This window comes from Gigantopelta aegis, chromosome 6 (assembly GCF_016097555.1).
Source record: "Gigantopelta aegis isolate Gae_Host chromosome 6, Gae_host_genome, whole genome shotgun sequence".
In the NCBI taxonomy this organism is placed as follows: Eukaryota; Metazoa; Mollusca; class Gastropoda; order Neomphalida; family Peltospiridae; genus Gigantopelta; species Gigantopelta aegis.
Genome location: NC_054704.1, coordinates 37,082,035 through 37,098,504, shown reverse-complemented (window position 1 = coordinate 37,098,504; position 16,470 = coordinate 37,082,035). Strand labels below are relative to the sequence as shown.

Here is a 16,470-nt window from a genome sequence, read left to right as displayed (position 1 = left end):
CTACTGTTGTTTGATACCCAATAGCTGATATATTTGTCATGATGCTGCTAAATTACACAAATCATTTGGTACTATTTTAGATAATATGTTGGAGAACATCAAGGTAGCTTCTTAAGACAGGTGGCTGCCTAATGCATTCGCCACTTAACACAGGTTTGACTATATTTTTATTTCAATACAATCTGCATATTCAAGAATATTTCTAGCAGGACTTACACCACACATTACCAAATTAGTCTGTTGCTAATTTTTATACAAAATGGCTACAACATTCTGTATTTGGCTTATAATGTGTTCTTTAAATTAGCCACATTTGAATAATTTTAAAGGAAAATTTGTTTAAATTAAAATCCTTTTCCATGTGAGTTCTGTTCTAGTATTTACCTATTATAGACTGTGTGTTATATCATGTTTCAGTTCGAGTAAACAGACTCGAGAGCTTGTCTGGTAATTAGCTATACTTCTGCCTTACAAATCTAATTACAACACCAATCATGTAAATTGCCAATGTGGGGGCATTCTTGCCATTTGAGCATTCTTCCTTCAAGCCATTCACAAATAAAAGTTGCTTCTTATGGAAACCGGTCTCCAGGGCTGGCCGCGAGAAGACTTCACCCTCCTTCCACGAAGCTCCCTGGATTTCACTCTCAGCCCTGGCCGTTGTGTAAATCCAACAGGAACTTAGTAAATTATTTTCTCCATATGTGTGCATCCTTTCTAATCTGACTAATGTCACCTGGCAGCCTACGCTCATTAAATGCAGCCTGAAAGACTTGGTAGACAATGGTGCAGAATGTCAGAGTTTAAGTTGATTAGAGCTCTCTTGCCTCTAGGGTGTCCGTAACCATATCCACCAAGATGCTGCAGTGAATATCCAACTATTGTGCGAGTTATTTATAATGCCAGTGTGATGAAATTTTCTTCAATCTTCAGATATTAGTTTCGCTGTTGCAGCAGTCATTATGGTACCAAAAAAACGAGAGAAGTTATGAATACTGAGAGAGAAAGTAGGTTAAGTAGGAGTTGAATGACTAGAAATGAGATGCTCTCTGTACTGATTTTTAGGTTTTGAAGTCCTCGAGGAATGGGTATTAGGTAAAGAAGATGATTATTCATGCTTGTTTTGTTTTGTTTTTTGTTTTACGTTTTTGTTATAAATCAGTCATTGGGGTTTTTGGTGCCAGTACTAGAAATTTTTTTTTTTTTTTAATTTAAGTTATTCAGTTTTGACATCTAGGGCTTGCATGATGTGTATATCAGTAAAAAAAAAATTTAATAACAATTTGGTATTGCATATTACTGCAGACCTTTAGATGGATAACAGTCTATAAATATGGTACCAAAAACCATTGACTGGTTCTCGTTTAATTTTTTTAAACTTTTAACATGAAACTCTTCTGTTATGTTCAGAAATCTGCAAGTGCATTGCAGTAACTTACATACTAGTTATAACATCATAATAAAGTAAGTTTTAGGATTTCTGTTCTGCATTCACTATGTGATGACTAGATAAATTTCTATATTTTCTTTCACTGATCAAAAATATAGGTCATGTGACATAAGCACGACTCGACTTGAGTATTTTAGACTAGAATTTCAATAACATACTCTTTAAATCATTCGTTTCAGTACAGTATATAGAAATAAAGTCTTGTCTCACAATAACAATACATGACTTGTATTTTATTTAGAAACAATTTTTAAATGTGACAAAATATAGCTAGCATTTTCCAAAGAATGATGTCATGTATCTTGAATGACATACTGCATAAGTGTTGCTAGTTTGATGTTACTGAAGTTGTGTGAAAAAAAAACACCTAAAAGAAATAATATTTTCCGACTATTTTTGTTGGATTGCAGGATAAATAAAATAACCGGGTTCCATCCCAAGACATTGGAATCATCCTGCTCAGGTTGAGTGATGAATGCCACTCAGCAGACTCATGACATTGGCCTTTCTAACCTTTGCAGGATAAAGTTGATATCTTTTAAAGACAGCAATCAGTTATTTTCTATATACAAAATATGTTAGTTTGTTGTGTTGTGGGGTCTTTTTTGTTGTTTTTTTTATTCAGAGTTTAGCAGATGTATTAAATGCAGTATTGAATATTTTATTGACTAATGATTTTTGGCAATTATTATGTAAATAATGTTAACCCACAATTAGTAGCAGTATTTTCATTTCACAGATATATTTTATATTAAAAATCTGTTTATACTTATTCAGTCTGTTGTAGAGTTGCCAATCTCATATTGCTTGGTAGAGAAATAATCCGGGCAAAAAGGTTAATTGCATGGAAAGGTCAACACCCTGTATAATACAGGAGATAATCAATTACTCATTAGAGTACAGAACTACATTTATCGAAAGGGCAAGAGGATTATATAAAAAAAAAATTGATTGATGGTGTTAATTTTTTTTATATCAATGCAAAGACAGTCATCTAAAAATCAAAGAAACGAATTCTGAAAGGAATCACATTTAGTATTTAGGAATGACAAGGGGAAAATCTATTTTATTAGCATGTCAAAGAAGCCAAACACATTTCTGCAAATTACCAAGAAAACTGATGAATTAATCCATATTTTGGTGTCATCGGCTTATAGTACAAGATAATTAAGAAATCCGTATGACAAAGCTGTACTTGTGATTGAACTAAATGATCAGTGCTTCTTAAATCTGAATTTCCATAACTGAAGGTACATTGACATTATATTTGTTATTTCACATGCTGAACTGACAAAATCATGTTTATTTAAAGTTTTATCAATTGGTTGGCGGTCCCACAGAAAAGTATCATCATAAATCAGGCTGTGTTTGAGAGAAATTCTTCTGGGTTTTTTGGTTTGGGTTATTTTATAATTTTTTATTTTCTTTTTGCTTTTTTTTTTAAAAACTGGAAGTATGTACATGTTATAAACATATATGGATAGAGATTGGTTGCTGTGGTTAGGCCATTAGATCAAAGGTAAAGGTCACTGTTTAAGATTTAATGAATGCTGATGGCTTTAATGTGATCATATATTTAAAATATTGGCAAATTATGTATTCATAACTGAATCAATTCTTGCTTAATGTGGCCATTGGGTTGTTTTTCATACCGATAGTATTCCACTACCCTTGTATCAGTTGGCAATGATAATATGCTGACCTATCTGTGGGCAAGTTCATACAAATCATTCATTAGACCAAATATTATACTTTGAAATCCAGTAATTTACAGATTAAACAGTATGTTATCTTTTAATGTCAGACCTCGCAATTTAAAGGGAGCCATCACTCTTGCTCCCTATCACTCCCCAGAAAATAGTTGTTGTTTTTAATGTCGCTATGGAATTGAATGCAACCAGTCAACAAGGGGTATGGGGGGGTCTCCCTAATAAAGAAAATGGGTTAAGTTTAGGGTTAGAGTTAAGAAAATCATACAGTAATGATAAGAGTAATTAACTGTGTCAAAAGATTAACTTAAAAAAGAAAATCTGCCAAACAGTTTGGGCATGGTGCCATACCCATTTCATTCTCTGGCAGAAACCCTGACAGGGAGAGTAATTTTTAGCGCCCTTTGAATTTATATGACATTAATGTGGTGATAACTTAAATGGCTTCCCATAATCTGAGGTAGGGAGGCAATTAATCAATCCATTCAATTATTTTTATGGTCAGGTATGTGACATTCCTTTCTTCTTGTTTAATAGTTTATCACACATGTAGTATCTAAATAACCTTGGAATTGTATTATTATTTTAAAAAACAACACACACACACACTTAAAATGACATATTAAATGTTTTCTGGACTTCAGTAGGAAGATTCCACGCTAGACTGATTTTTACCCAGTAGAAAAAGTATACATGCAAAAAAAAAAAAATGTACTCTTCCACCCCTTTTTATGATAGTTCTCAGACATTATAGTCATTAACTTAACTGACTTTGTCATTGTGTTAAGATTTTGTTTGTGAAAATAGCTTCCCAAAAAATCAATTAGTAGAGATTTTCAGTGTTTGTTTTGTCATAGTTACCATGGTTGTCACATGGTTTCATTAAGACTGTTGTTACAGTCTATTTTCATCTGTCTGGTTGGCTTCATTCGAAAGGCTGGCAAGAGAGATTAGCTCATGCTAATCATACTAATGACTCTGCCAGTGCAGTGGCCATGTCATCAGGTTTAAGGCTGGTTAAATGCTGCGTTAATATCCCATTGCAACCTCCAACTCAGTGAGAGCATCATATAGTAGGGAACTGATAGCCACATACACTAATCTGTGTTAAAACATTGGTGTATCAATTACTAAGTCTGTGGTATGTGCCATCCATGTCTTTGGGGAAAGTGCTAATGTATATGCAGACACCATCCTCTTTAACCAGCTTCCTTCCACCAGTTAGGTTTGATAGCCACATGTACCAATCTGTTAAAAAAATTGGTGTATTAATTATAGTCTGTGGTATGTGCCATCCTGTCTTTTGGGCAAGTGCTAATATATATGCAGACACCATCCTCTTTAACCAGCTTCCAGCCAGAGTTAGGTTTGATAGCCACATGCGCCAATCTGTTAAAAAATTGGTGTATTAATTACAGTCTGTGGTATGTGCCATCCTGTCTTTTGGGCAAGAGCTAATATATATGCAGACACCATCCTCTGTAACCATCTTGCAATTAGAGTTAGGTTTGATAGCCACATACACCAATCTGTTAAAAAATTGGTGTATCAATTACTAAGTCTATGGTATGTGCTATCCTGTCTTTGAGTAATGAGCTAACAGACACCATCCTCTGTAACCAGCTTCCAGGCAGGTTAGTTTTAATAGCCATCTACACCAAACTGTGTTCAGAAATTGGTGTACCAATTATTGCCTGTGACATATGCTATCCTGTCTTTAAGTAAAGTGCTAATGTATATGCAGACCAATTTCCAGCCAGTGTTAGTTTTAATGATCAGTGGGAAGGTGTAATAGCACTTTTTTTTAGAACATTGATTCGCAGACAAAACAGCACATACCGTGGCCTTTGGTGAACCATTTGGTGATATTTCTCCATGACATATTCTTTGCTGTTGTCATTTTGTTAATTGCCAGGGTTGCAGTAACAACTACCCATTAACTCCATGTCCTGGACAGCCCATAACTGGCATGTCTGCCCATGACAGTGTTCTTGAATCATAGCACAGAAATCTAGTTCAAATGAGAATGTGTACGAGAAGCCCATGGGGCAGCAGCAGCTTCTATTCTGACATTAATCCATTAACCTCCTTCCTTGGTAAATGGTCCAGGCAGCTGATTCGTATCGGTCAAATACATTATACAAGCTTGTACCTCAATTAGATATATAAGAATGAAAATAAACGTTGATTTATAATTTTTTATTATCATCATGAGATGTTGTATTGTTTGTGGGGTAGTATACATGCTTTGGTGTATAGATCTTTTCCATTCTATGATGTAAAATTGGTACGGTGTATGTGTTTTTAAAAAAAAAATTGTCCTGTTTATAATTAATCAAGATTAATACATGCTGCCCTGGGCACACAACTCAGGAGCCAGATCCGCTGTTCCCAAGAGAGCAATAAAAGGGAAATAATAAAAGTGATTTCAACCAGAGCTTCCCCATAAGACTGAAGTTGTACATATTGGTGGAAAATTGCATTAAAAGACACATTGTTGATTAATGAAAAAAAGAAATAGCCAGTGCGTTCTCTTGAGCTCATGAACCAGTGTCACTTCTACCAGATATATGACCTCTAATAGAGTTTTGTTGATTTACAACATGCCTGGATGTTGTTACTTTTCCATTTCTCTTGTAAGAGTTACTGTCTTGGAGACATGCAAAATATGCATTAGTCAATTTTTTGTAAAGTCAGTATTTTTCATATTTTAATAAGTAACTTTTTGTTCCTTTGCATTTTACATTACCTGAATCAGATCCACATTTGTATAAGTCTTTAATAATGTTGGGGGGGGGGGGGGGGGGGAGGTATCCTAGAGTACACACAATTGTATATGATGCTACATTTTGCAGTCTGCCCTGAATGTTTAACTCTGAAATTGTCTTTCTTCCTTATTTGACTTTTATCCAAAATAGCATTTGTGAAGTTTTATTTGACCAGGATCTGTCGATTTGGCTATAATTCTGATGCCAGACAGTTATTAATTTTGTGAACTAGGAAAGGGCAATGCCAGAAAAAAAAGCTCACTATGGCTTGAAAATCCAATAAGGACTGACAACTGTGTGTTATGATAGATGTTGTGAGGGATGTTTCTAATACTTTAAATCACATCACTTTGCTAGAGAGCAACCACCTTTTTGGGGGCCATCTATCTGGTGCAAGACTGAATTAAGTTTTGCAATGTGTTAATTTTTCACAGAGAGCTTAACACTCAATTGCCACATCAGTTACATTTTTGTTAATTCAAAATTTTGTTTCATTCATGTTTTTTAGTTTAGTCGAGTAATATGTCTCGTTCTACAAAGCCATTGAGCTATTTCTTGTTCCAGCCAGTGCATCATGACTGGTATTATCAAAGGACGTGGTATGTGTTAAGAGAGGAAACCTGCTACATTTTTCCCATTAGTAGCAAGGGATCGTTTATGTGCACCATCCCACACAGGATAGCACATACCATGGCCTTTGATATACCATTCGTCTGTTTCATACAGAGATAGACTGAATATTTTGTTTTGTGCTGTTTTAAGTCAGGCTCGGTGCTTATTTTTATACATGACTACATCAAATTATCTTGGCTGTACTTGCCGCGCATCAGTCTTGCCCAGCCTGTCATTGATCTCATGTTCAACTGGAGAAGTTGATTGTCAGATGACATTTAGGCTTGCACAGCCATGTTCCTGAATTCCACTCATTATGTATAGCAGGCATAAAAAAAAGAAGATTTGTGGCCAATGTATTTTTGACAGTTGCAACTTGCAGATAAGAAGTTTCTGAATTTCACGCTATATATTTATAGCAGGCGCAACCAAAAAAAAGCAAGATCTGTTAAAAATGTTTTTGGACAGTTGCAACCTACAGATAAGGGATTCATTGTATTGAATAAGATTCTTCCCCACCCCCAAAACAAAACAAAACACAAAAAGCCACCCCACAACCCCCTCTCCTCCCAAAGAACAAAACTATGTTATTATTTTTTTCCAACAGATGATTAAAAATGTGTTGTTTTTGTTTTTTAAAGATATCCCTATTGAGACTGCAGTTATACATTTTCATTATTATTTTTATAATAACATATCAATACTTTCTTATTTCAAGAAAATAGGTGGTAATCTACTGAACCTTTGTTGGGGTTTTTTGGGAGGTTTCTTTTTGTTGTTGTTGTGTGGGTTTTTTACTCCATTTTATTTGACACACTTATGATTCAGATCACATAAGAAATAACTTTTCTTGTTTAAAATCATCAGAAATTCGGAACACACACCTCAGGAAGTGGTTTCCCATTCATAACTAAAGAAAAGAAGAAAAAAATGGTGCAAATCGGTTTTCGGTCACTTGTTTTTCACTCGAGTCTCCCACTATAAAAGTCAACAAAAGGCAGGTTAACCTCATTGCCGAACCTGATTCAATCTCTTCTTTCGACCTTATTTCATAATCAAAGTAATAGGAAAGTGATGATGTTAATTTTCATTTAAATAAATCTGCTTTTCAGATGTAACTAGCTTTATTGATTTTCCAGTCGGGAGGAATTCACTGCCGGAGAGTCTTATGAATAATTAGTACTGTGGCTGTGCAGTAACATACCCATGTGTCCAGCCTGCTGCTTGGGTAATCGACGTTGTATAATTTCACACAATCACGCAGTGTTGTTAAACCAATGCTGATTGTGTCTGGTTTGGTCAGCCATGTGTTACTGGTCAGTCATGCGGTGCTGGTCAGCCTTGTGATGCCGGTCAGCCTTGCGGTGATGGTCAGCCTTGCGGTACCGGTCAGCCATGGGTTGCTGGTTAGCCACGTGGTGCCGGTCAGCCTTGCGGTGCCGGTCAGCCATGGGTTGCTGGTCAGCCATGGGTTGCTGGTCAGTCTTGTGGTGCCGGTCAGCCTTGCGGTGACGGTCAGCCACATGGTGACGGTCAGCCATGGGTTGCTGCTCAGCCATGGGTTGCTGGTGGTCAGCCACGTGGTGCCGGTCAGCCTTGCGGTGCCGGTCAGCCATGGGTTGCTGGTGGTCACCCACGTGGTGCCGGTCAGCCTTGTGGTGCCGGTCAGCCTTGGGTTGCCGGTCAGCCATGGGTTGCTGGTTGTCAGCCATGCTGTGCCGGTCAGCCTTGCGATGCCGGTCAGCCTTGCAGTGCCGGTCAGCCATGTGGTGCTCATCAGCCATGTGGTGCAGGTCAGCCATGTGGTGCAGGTCAGCCACATGGTGCCGGTCAGACATGTGGTGCTGGTGGTCAGACAGGTGGTGTGGGTGGTCAGACATGTGGTGCCGGTCAGACATATGGTGCCTGTCAGACATGTGATGCCGGTGGTCAGCCATGTGGTGGTTGTCAGCCATGTGGTGTTGGTTGTCAGCCATGTGGTGGTGGTCGTTAGCCACGTGGTGCCGGTGGTCAGCCATGTGGTGCCGGTGGTCAGCCATGTGGTGCTGGTGGTCAGGCATGTGGTGCCGGTCAAACATGTGGTGCTGGTGGTCAGCCATGTGGTGCCAGTCATCCATGTGGTGCCGGTTAGCCATATGGTGCTGATGGTCAGCCATATGGTGCCAGTCAGACATGTGGTGCTGGTGTGCAGGCATGTGGTGCCGGTCAGCTGTGCAGTGCCTGTCAGCCCTGCGATGTCGGTCAGCCCTGCAGTGACAGTCAGCCATGTGGTGCCAGTCTGTCAAATAGAAAGAAAATCATTATTTTTATTATGGTCTTTATTACTGGTGGACTTAAAATATTAAGTGTAAACGTTGACACAGAAACCCAATCTTTTTATTATTTTTGTCATGTATGCACTGTTGTGTATTTTGACACAGAAAACAAAATTAAAACATTTCCTCTCTCAATATTTGTGTGGTTCTTAACCATATGTCTGATGCCATATAACAGTAAATAAAATGTGTTGAGTGCATCGTTAAATAAAACATTTCCTTTCTTTTCCTTTTAATATGACATGGTCATTGTCATACGGTAGTTCACTTTTACTTGGGATAGGGAAGGGAAGAAATGATTAGTGACAAATTAATCAGTAGACATTCACATTCACTGTGTGTGGGGGAGGGGTGATGGAGGGGGAACAAAACTATATATTTCTAACAAGGCAAATTTAGTTTACTATTTACAATGCAAAACAAAACAATTTTTTTCTCCTCAAAAAATGTCATTTTCAAGGACCGAACAAACCAATATGTAGTTATATAATTGTACTATGCCTGTAGAAAAGATGGGTGAAAATAATTAATTATGTTACAATGCTAACCAGTTCAAAATTATCTGTTATCATGGTACCCAGTTCAAACTATGTTATCAATGTAACCAATGCAGAATTTTGGTTACCAAGGTAAGCTATGTAAAACTGGAAAACTATTTGCTGTGTGCATGCAACTTTTGGGTTATTAGGTCAAAAGTAAGGGAGACCAGTAATTAATAATTTGGGGTACTTAAAAACCCCAAACAGATCATAACTTCTGCTACTAGGTGGTTATGGGTTTGGAATCTTTGGAAATTGGACACTGCATTTCATGTACTTAAACAAATTTTAAACAGCAGCTCTCTTGCTATAATCATTCTAAAAATTATTAAAATGTATCCACTAATTCCCAAGATTTTAGGGTACATAATTTTACCCTTCATACCCTCTGGTAGAAACCCTGTACATTGATATTAGAATACTAGAAATAGTAAAATGGATTTTGTGTATTTCAGTGATTTATTGCGACACAAAATACTTGCAACAGTGTTTTATTTCTCAAGGTGAAAATGACTTCACACAGTCACAATTGTAAAGAAAAAACTATTTAAAATATCCATTCACTTAAAAAAAAAAAAAATTAAACTAAGAAACAAACAACATGATTGTGATCCCTAATTGAATATGTATACATAGAATGCATCCAGTGTTGAACACTTATGCATCATACACAATGGATCTAAATAGTCACCCGAGTAAATTGCTGACCACAACTACAAAACGCATGGAATGCAGGAAACCCATTTTTCTAGGAGGATTAAAATGACCAAATTTGTGATTTTGTTTTTCCAAAGGTGAGAGAAACTGCCAAATAAATTTGGTTGGAATTGGTCTAGTAGTTCTGAAGACATTATTACAATTTAAATGCGTTTGTCTATATGATAGATGGTTTAAGGAATTTAACTCCACCCTGAGGTTAAGGGGTTGGTGGTGGGGGGTTAGACCGACATTAATGAAATTTGCAAAAAAAATATTTTTATAGTATTCTTGGACAAGACAATTGGCTTAATTTTCCCCTATTTGTGCACCAGCCTTAGGATCCTGGGAGAGGGGTAGAATGACCAAATTGGCAAGGAAATGGGTCATGTATATGTTCAAGTAGATCTAAAAAAATTAGTTTAAATGCATTTTCAATATAACTCTTGTGAACTTCATCCCCGCCCCAAGGACATTCACAAGTTGCCTTTACATATTTGAATTGAGGTACAGCATTTTGGGCAAATGAGCTGGCCTAAAACCTTTTCACCATATATTTCCATCAGTTTACTTTGATACAATACTAGTTGTAATCCATGTAAAAATATGTAGCTGGGGCATAGTGAGGAAAAAACACCGAGACAAACCCAGACCTGTAAAATAAATATCAGTGTCATGGGAAAAATTAAATAAATCTGGGGAAATTCCAGATGATGCTTGCCTTGTGTGCCTCATGCTGGCTACAACATTGTTGTAGTGATTAATTTGCATCCCTGTTCAGGATTGTAGCTAGGATTTAGAAAATAAAATAAAATAACTAATTTAAAAAATAATAATTGGGGGGGGGGGGGGGTGCAGATGAATTCTTGGAACCAATGAGCATGGAAGGCGCAAGAATTCTTGAGGCTCTGAAATATAATTTTGCAGCCATTTCAGGGAAGTTACATACTTAAAACATCAATATCATTAACCAGTATGTTTCTGTTATTCTTACCGGATTTTTGTGGGGTGTTCCCCCCATCTCCCCTTGCCTCTCCCCCTAGCTGCGGCCCTGTTGTTTGGCAGTAAAGCTAATATGAATAATTGTTATTCAGATTCAGGGCTTTTTGTTGAACTCGGAAAAAAAATCAGCCTTTACCCCTTCGTAAAATGGGAGTCCGTACGCCTATGCCGCTATTTTTATTTTATTTTTTATTTTATTTTGGGCCCAGTTGCGTAAGCCCTAGGAGACAGGGTCAAAATTTGTTTATGTGTGGCACAAAATATAGCTGGAACTGATGAAAATTTTAAGTAGTCAAAAACATGAAACGTTTATGCACGACACTCGGCGGTTGTCACAAAAATAAATGTTGAAAACATGCTTTACGGTTACCATGATATCGGAATCATGAATTTATATTTATGCAACTTCTTCTCACATGTTTATAGAGGGAGTGAAAGAAGAAGAAATCACTGGCAGTTGTTCCCGCGAAATATTGTAGTAATCCCTAAACAATATCTGGGTCAAACGACGATAATATAGGTCAACTACACTGAAGTTTTTGCGATTTTTCTTTGATATTTTTTTATCAACAATGTAGGATCGTTTTATGATTTGTGATTATAACATCCTCAATACAATGTTTTATTTGCATTAAATAACTTGTTTAACTATTTTTGAGACAAAAATAATGTTTCGGGTCGTTGCCTACACGCGGAGCGCCCGCCCTGCTTAAAGCACGTGGTAATTTTTTCTTTCTTTTTTGTTATTTTTAAACATTTATTTATCACCTTATTTTTAAAAAAAACCAAGTGATTACTTACTCTGAATCTGTTGCAAACCATTATCCTACGGTACTTTTTACATATTTTATATAGGTCCATACCTACCGGACGATTTTTTTTAAATATTTTTTTTTTTTTTTTTGGGGGGGGGGGGGTTAAGGACCGTGTTTTGTTCTAAAAGAAAGAAAGAAATGTTTTATTTAACGACGCACTCAATACATTTTATGTACGGTTATGTGGCGTCAGTCATGGTTAAGGACCACACGGATAAACTGAGATATTGAAAGAGGAAACCCGCTGTCGCCACTTCATTGGCAACTCTTTTTCGATTAGCAGCAAGGGATCTTTTATATGCACCATCCCACAAAACAAATTGGACCGCGGTGAGGGTGCGAACAACCCCGACGCACCCACACCCATGGATACAGGCCTGATGTAGTAATCATAAGCGTACGGGCTCCCGTTTTGTTTTGTAGGGGCAGGCTAATTCTTGCCCGAATTAAACGAAAATACCCGAAACTGAAAAACATTTATTAATTTTAACGTTACTGCCAAACAGCTGTATATAATATAGGGTTTCAAACGAAGCACTACACATTTTTAAATGGATTACAACTAATATTGTTGGAGGAATTATGAAAATATTAGTACATGGTGAAAAGGTTTCAGGCCACCTCATTTTGCCCGAATAGACCCCTATCTCTGTCGTTTTCGCCCACAGTTTAGGATTTGGTACTAATATATTCAAAACACAATATATCCAACAGAACAGCAGTTTTCCTCATGATTATTTCATCTTTACAGCATTTGCAGACGCGTGTGCAGGGAGTGGGTCGATCGTCCCTCTCCCCCCTCCCGGCACCTGCTCGAGCAGATTCCTCTCTCCCCCCTCCCCCACTACATACATGACTGAAACCCCCTATAAAATTCGCTAAAATCCCATCACACACAACTGAATTTTTTTTAAATGGTAATCCACCATACAAAAATAATTACAAAACATTCACAGCTTATATACGTTGAATTATTCATAAAAGCCACGTACGGCGCCCCCGTATAGTACGTTTTAATCTATTTCAATAATAAAACAAAAAATCGGTGCCGCCACATAATTATGTGTGACACAAGGAGAATGTTTTGTGATTGGTTATTGAAAATAATATAGGTCAAGGTATTCTCCAGACTAGTTCGGCAGATATTCGTAACCCATCGTTTGTAATTCATTTTAAAAAAAAAGAGAGAAGACATATACATCCACTCTGTACTGATTAATACCAGTATAAATTTAATAGTCCTATTGAAAAGGAAAAAAAGGGAAGACTGGCAGAAAACCCCCAAAACACAACAAAAAACAATGACAAATACAGAGCACATATGTGCGTATTCGATCACTCAGTCGACGTAACTGTTCAAGCAAACATGGCTAGTCAGAATATCATGTGCTGTATTATAAGAAATCACGTTGTCATTATTAACGAAAACAGTTTGCAGCACATGCAAGCAATGTGTACGACTGCTGTCAAATTGTTTGGAGGGAAATGTGCTGTCACATGACTTGTTATAAATAGAAATAGGGAAATGGCGCTTTTCGATGACTGTTTATGCCGTCTGATTACAACTATTTGATTGTGTTTGTACCTTTTTAAGACATGAAAAGTGATACTTATTCTATTTTAATGCAACTGTCATAATGTAGTTCATATATAATAGTATATTATGACAAATTTGTACAGATTAATAGAATCTATCACCGTTGTGGGGTATAGATAAGACAATTCCAACCCTCGGGACAAAATATTTTTGTAATGGCCTCGGTAAACCTCGGCCCTCACCAAAAAACATTTTGTCCCTCGGGTTGGAATTGCCGTATCTGTACCTCACAACGGTGATTGTTTCTTTTTTTTTGCCCATTTAATTACAGTAACAAAACATTAATTTTGTAAGCTACGTACGGTTTGTTTATTGTAGAACGATTCGTAAAGATTTCACCTACAAACAATGAAACTCATTTAATCATACGCTGAAAAATATAGTCCCAACTTATGCAACGACATAAAAAATGCAACAACTTGACAATAAATATAAAGTTGAAAATATTTTTTAAACAATGATACAACGCGAAATGACAAACAGAATTTTGAAAACCATGAGTTATGACGTCAATCGTAAAACGAGTTATGACATCGTGCGTATGTACAAATCATCTAGCCCTCGGGTCAGACAGATGTATCTAGCCTTGGGGTCAGACTGATTTTTCTAGCACCCTGCAAAAACTGGATAACCCTGTCCAGTGGGCAATAAATGTCATTTTAAGACTTCATTGACAGTTTCTTACCTTGTTTTTGACCAAAATGTCAACAGTTGTAGATAATGATTTTTAAATGAAAACAATCCAAGTGAGGTCATTGTGACGCTTGACCTGTATACAGGTCAATGGCAGGAAACTGGTTAATAGCTATTTTCATCTAAAATTACCCTCTCCCCCCCCCCCCCCATCAAAAAAAAAAGAGAGAAATACTTGCATGTGTCTCATATCAGCTTTTTTCTCTTTCTTTTTAATGTCATAGTTGATTCAGTTGCTTTGAATAATGTATGTTTTTTAGTTTTTTTGTTGTGTTTGTGTTTGTTTTAATTGGAACCACTTATTATTGTCATTGCTTTGATTGAACTTTGAGTTTTTAGTGTTGCTGTTGAATTTTAATTTTTGTTCAGTTTTGTACTCGCTTCATGTTTGAATTTTAGTTTTCTTTTCTTTTGTTTTACCTGCTTTAGCTGTTGGAAAGTTCAGTCAATCTCCTGAAGGTATTAAGGCTTTTGAAAAAATATAATCATGTTACTAATATAAAACCACCTCAGAATTGTGTCTTTGTCTATGATAGACTTATTGTGTAAACCATATATGCTATAAATTGCTATCTGAACTGAATTCATTTTGGATTTGTGTCTTAACTGGATTCATAGTGTATTACTGACTACATTAGATCCATGTTAAGACTACATTCTAAACCTGATCCACCTTTAAAAGATTACTAGTGTGGGATTAGATGGTATATATCAGTATTTCTATTTTCGTAATCAATTATATTTTTTCATTTGAGAAATAAATTTTCACAAAGCCAAGATTCATTCTGAGAGAAAAAAAACCTTTTAATAGTTTTGTTGTATTTAGTATACTAGAAATTCTTTTTTAAAGCAAAATTTACAAATCTTATTTGTTTACAGTACTTGAGTTATGTTTCATTGTCTGTCATTTCTAAAAAGATTTACAATTATGTGGTGGTTTGCCCTTTTGTAGAAATCTCCTTTAACTTCCCATGGCATGGTTTGGTGATGGTTGGTATGTTTTAGTAAATATGTTGAATTATGTTTGCACAGTATTCATTATGTTAAACAGTTTTGTGTGTTTCATTACTCTCATGTCCATCAGTTTAGTAAAACAGTTTGAGCTGGGTGAAAAATATTAATACATGTGTACATATTATCAGTGTTAATGATTTGGCAGAATTTGTTTTAAAAAGTAACCAAAAGCAATTTTATCTTAATCAAGGAAATGTAACAAAATAGAGGCGAATCAAGTAGGCTACCGACACTACTATTGTGATCTGGGGTAACAAATATTTTAAAAAAGAAGGAAAAAAAGAAAAAGTAGGCTACCGGGTAACACGTTGATGAACTTTTTGATGAATTTAATGTGAAAATATATTACCCAAATGTAACATCAATTAGGATTTAATAAGTTCATTACTTAAAACCTGGATTAAATGACAATCCCAAAGATCGTATAAACAACCCGGTGAGAATCTTATCATCTTGGCACATATATATGGAGCCTAATTATTACACATGCTTTGTGCTCGCTATGAAATAATTTAATGAAACAAGTTTGCTATTTGTAGCAGTACAGTTATGAAACAGGTTTGACAAAGATCATACAGAATATGTTGTAGTATATTAAGTATGTCTGGAAATATGATCCCCTGCTTGTTATATCCGAGATTATAAAGTAGTTCAGAATATTTATTCTTTGTCTAAAACTAACCCTAATTCTAACCAACCCTAATGTTTGAATAGAACAAATAATCACAATCCAGTATTTCAATCATAATGAAAGTACATTGCAGCTGGAATATTTTATGTCCAGAAGTTATCATCACTTACTGGGGTACAAATATACATAATTGTAATTATTTAATTCTTATAAGAATACAAATGTACATAAAAATCACAGAATGTTATGTTGTGCAGTGGCAACAGAAGCATTCAAGATGATCTAATTTACTTAGCTTGTCAGTTTCACCAAACCATAAAAATATCTGATGGAGGCGTTAGTAGTCTAAATCATATACATAATTTACTGCACCATATATTTTGAACTCCCTTTAAATATGGGACAATGCAAAATGTCAGCAGAATTCATACTAGAAGAAATATTCCAAAGACCAGCATATGTATCACTCAGTTCCTGTCTTAAACACTATCTGGTTTTCTAGCTACAATCAATGACATTCTGATTATTATGAGAAAGTCTCAAAGTAAAGCTGAATTAATTGTGTCAGTCTTTAAAAGCTCCAAGGCTTACGGTACTTGAAAGTCATCACAGAGACAAACCATCATTAT

The 16,470-nt window shown here is 36.1% G+C and overlaps 2 protein-coding genes across 10 annotated transcripts in view; one reads left to right on the top strand and one right to left on the bottom strand.

The window, feature by feature from the left end:
- Positions 1-16,470, top strand: part of LOC121373962 (C-Jun-amino-terminal kinase-interacting protein 4-like) — a 109,541-nt gene that overhangs the window by 82,342 nt on the left and 10,729 nt on the right. For 7 of the 9 annotated variants that reach the window (XM_041500819.1, XM_041500818.1, XM_041500816.1 and 4 more), the window contains one exon: positions 14,626-14,655. The exons of 1 other annotated variant lie outside the window; for it this stretch is intronic. In XM_041500819.1, coding sequence (XP_041356753.1) covers positions 14,626-14,655 — 30 coding nt within the window. Of the gene's footprint in view, positions 1-1,065; positions 1,096-14,625; positions 14,656-16,470 lie in introns of all 9 variants that reach the window. One more of the 9 variants, XM_041500814.1, reaches the window with a different exon arrangement.
- Positions 7,160-14,591, bottom strand: LOC121373964 (histidine-rich protein PFHRP-II-like). The gene is made up of 2 exons (XM_041500822.1): positions 14,189-14,591; positions 7,160-8,817 (listed from the first exon to the last, which is right to left on the bottom strand). Exon 2 carries the CDS (start codon positions 8,804-8,806, stop codon positions 7,850-7,852), a length of 957 nt encoding a protein of 318 aa, XP_041356756.1. The 5' UTR covers positions 8,807-8,817; positions 14,189-14,591; the 3' UTR covers positions 7,160-7,849.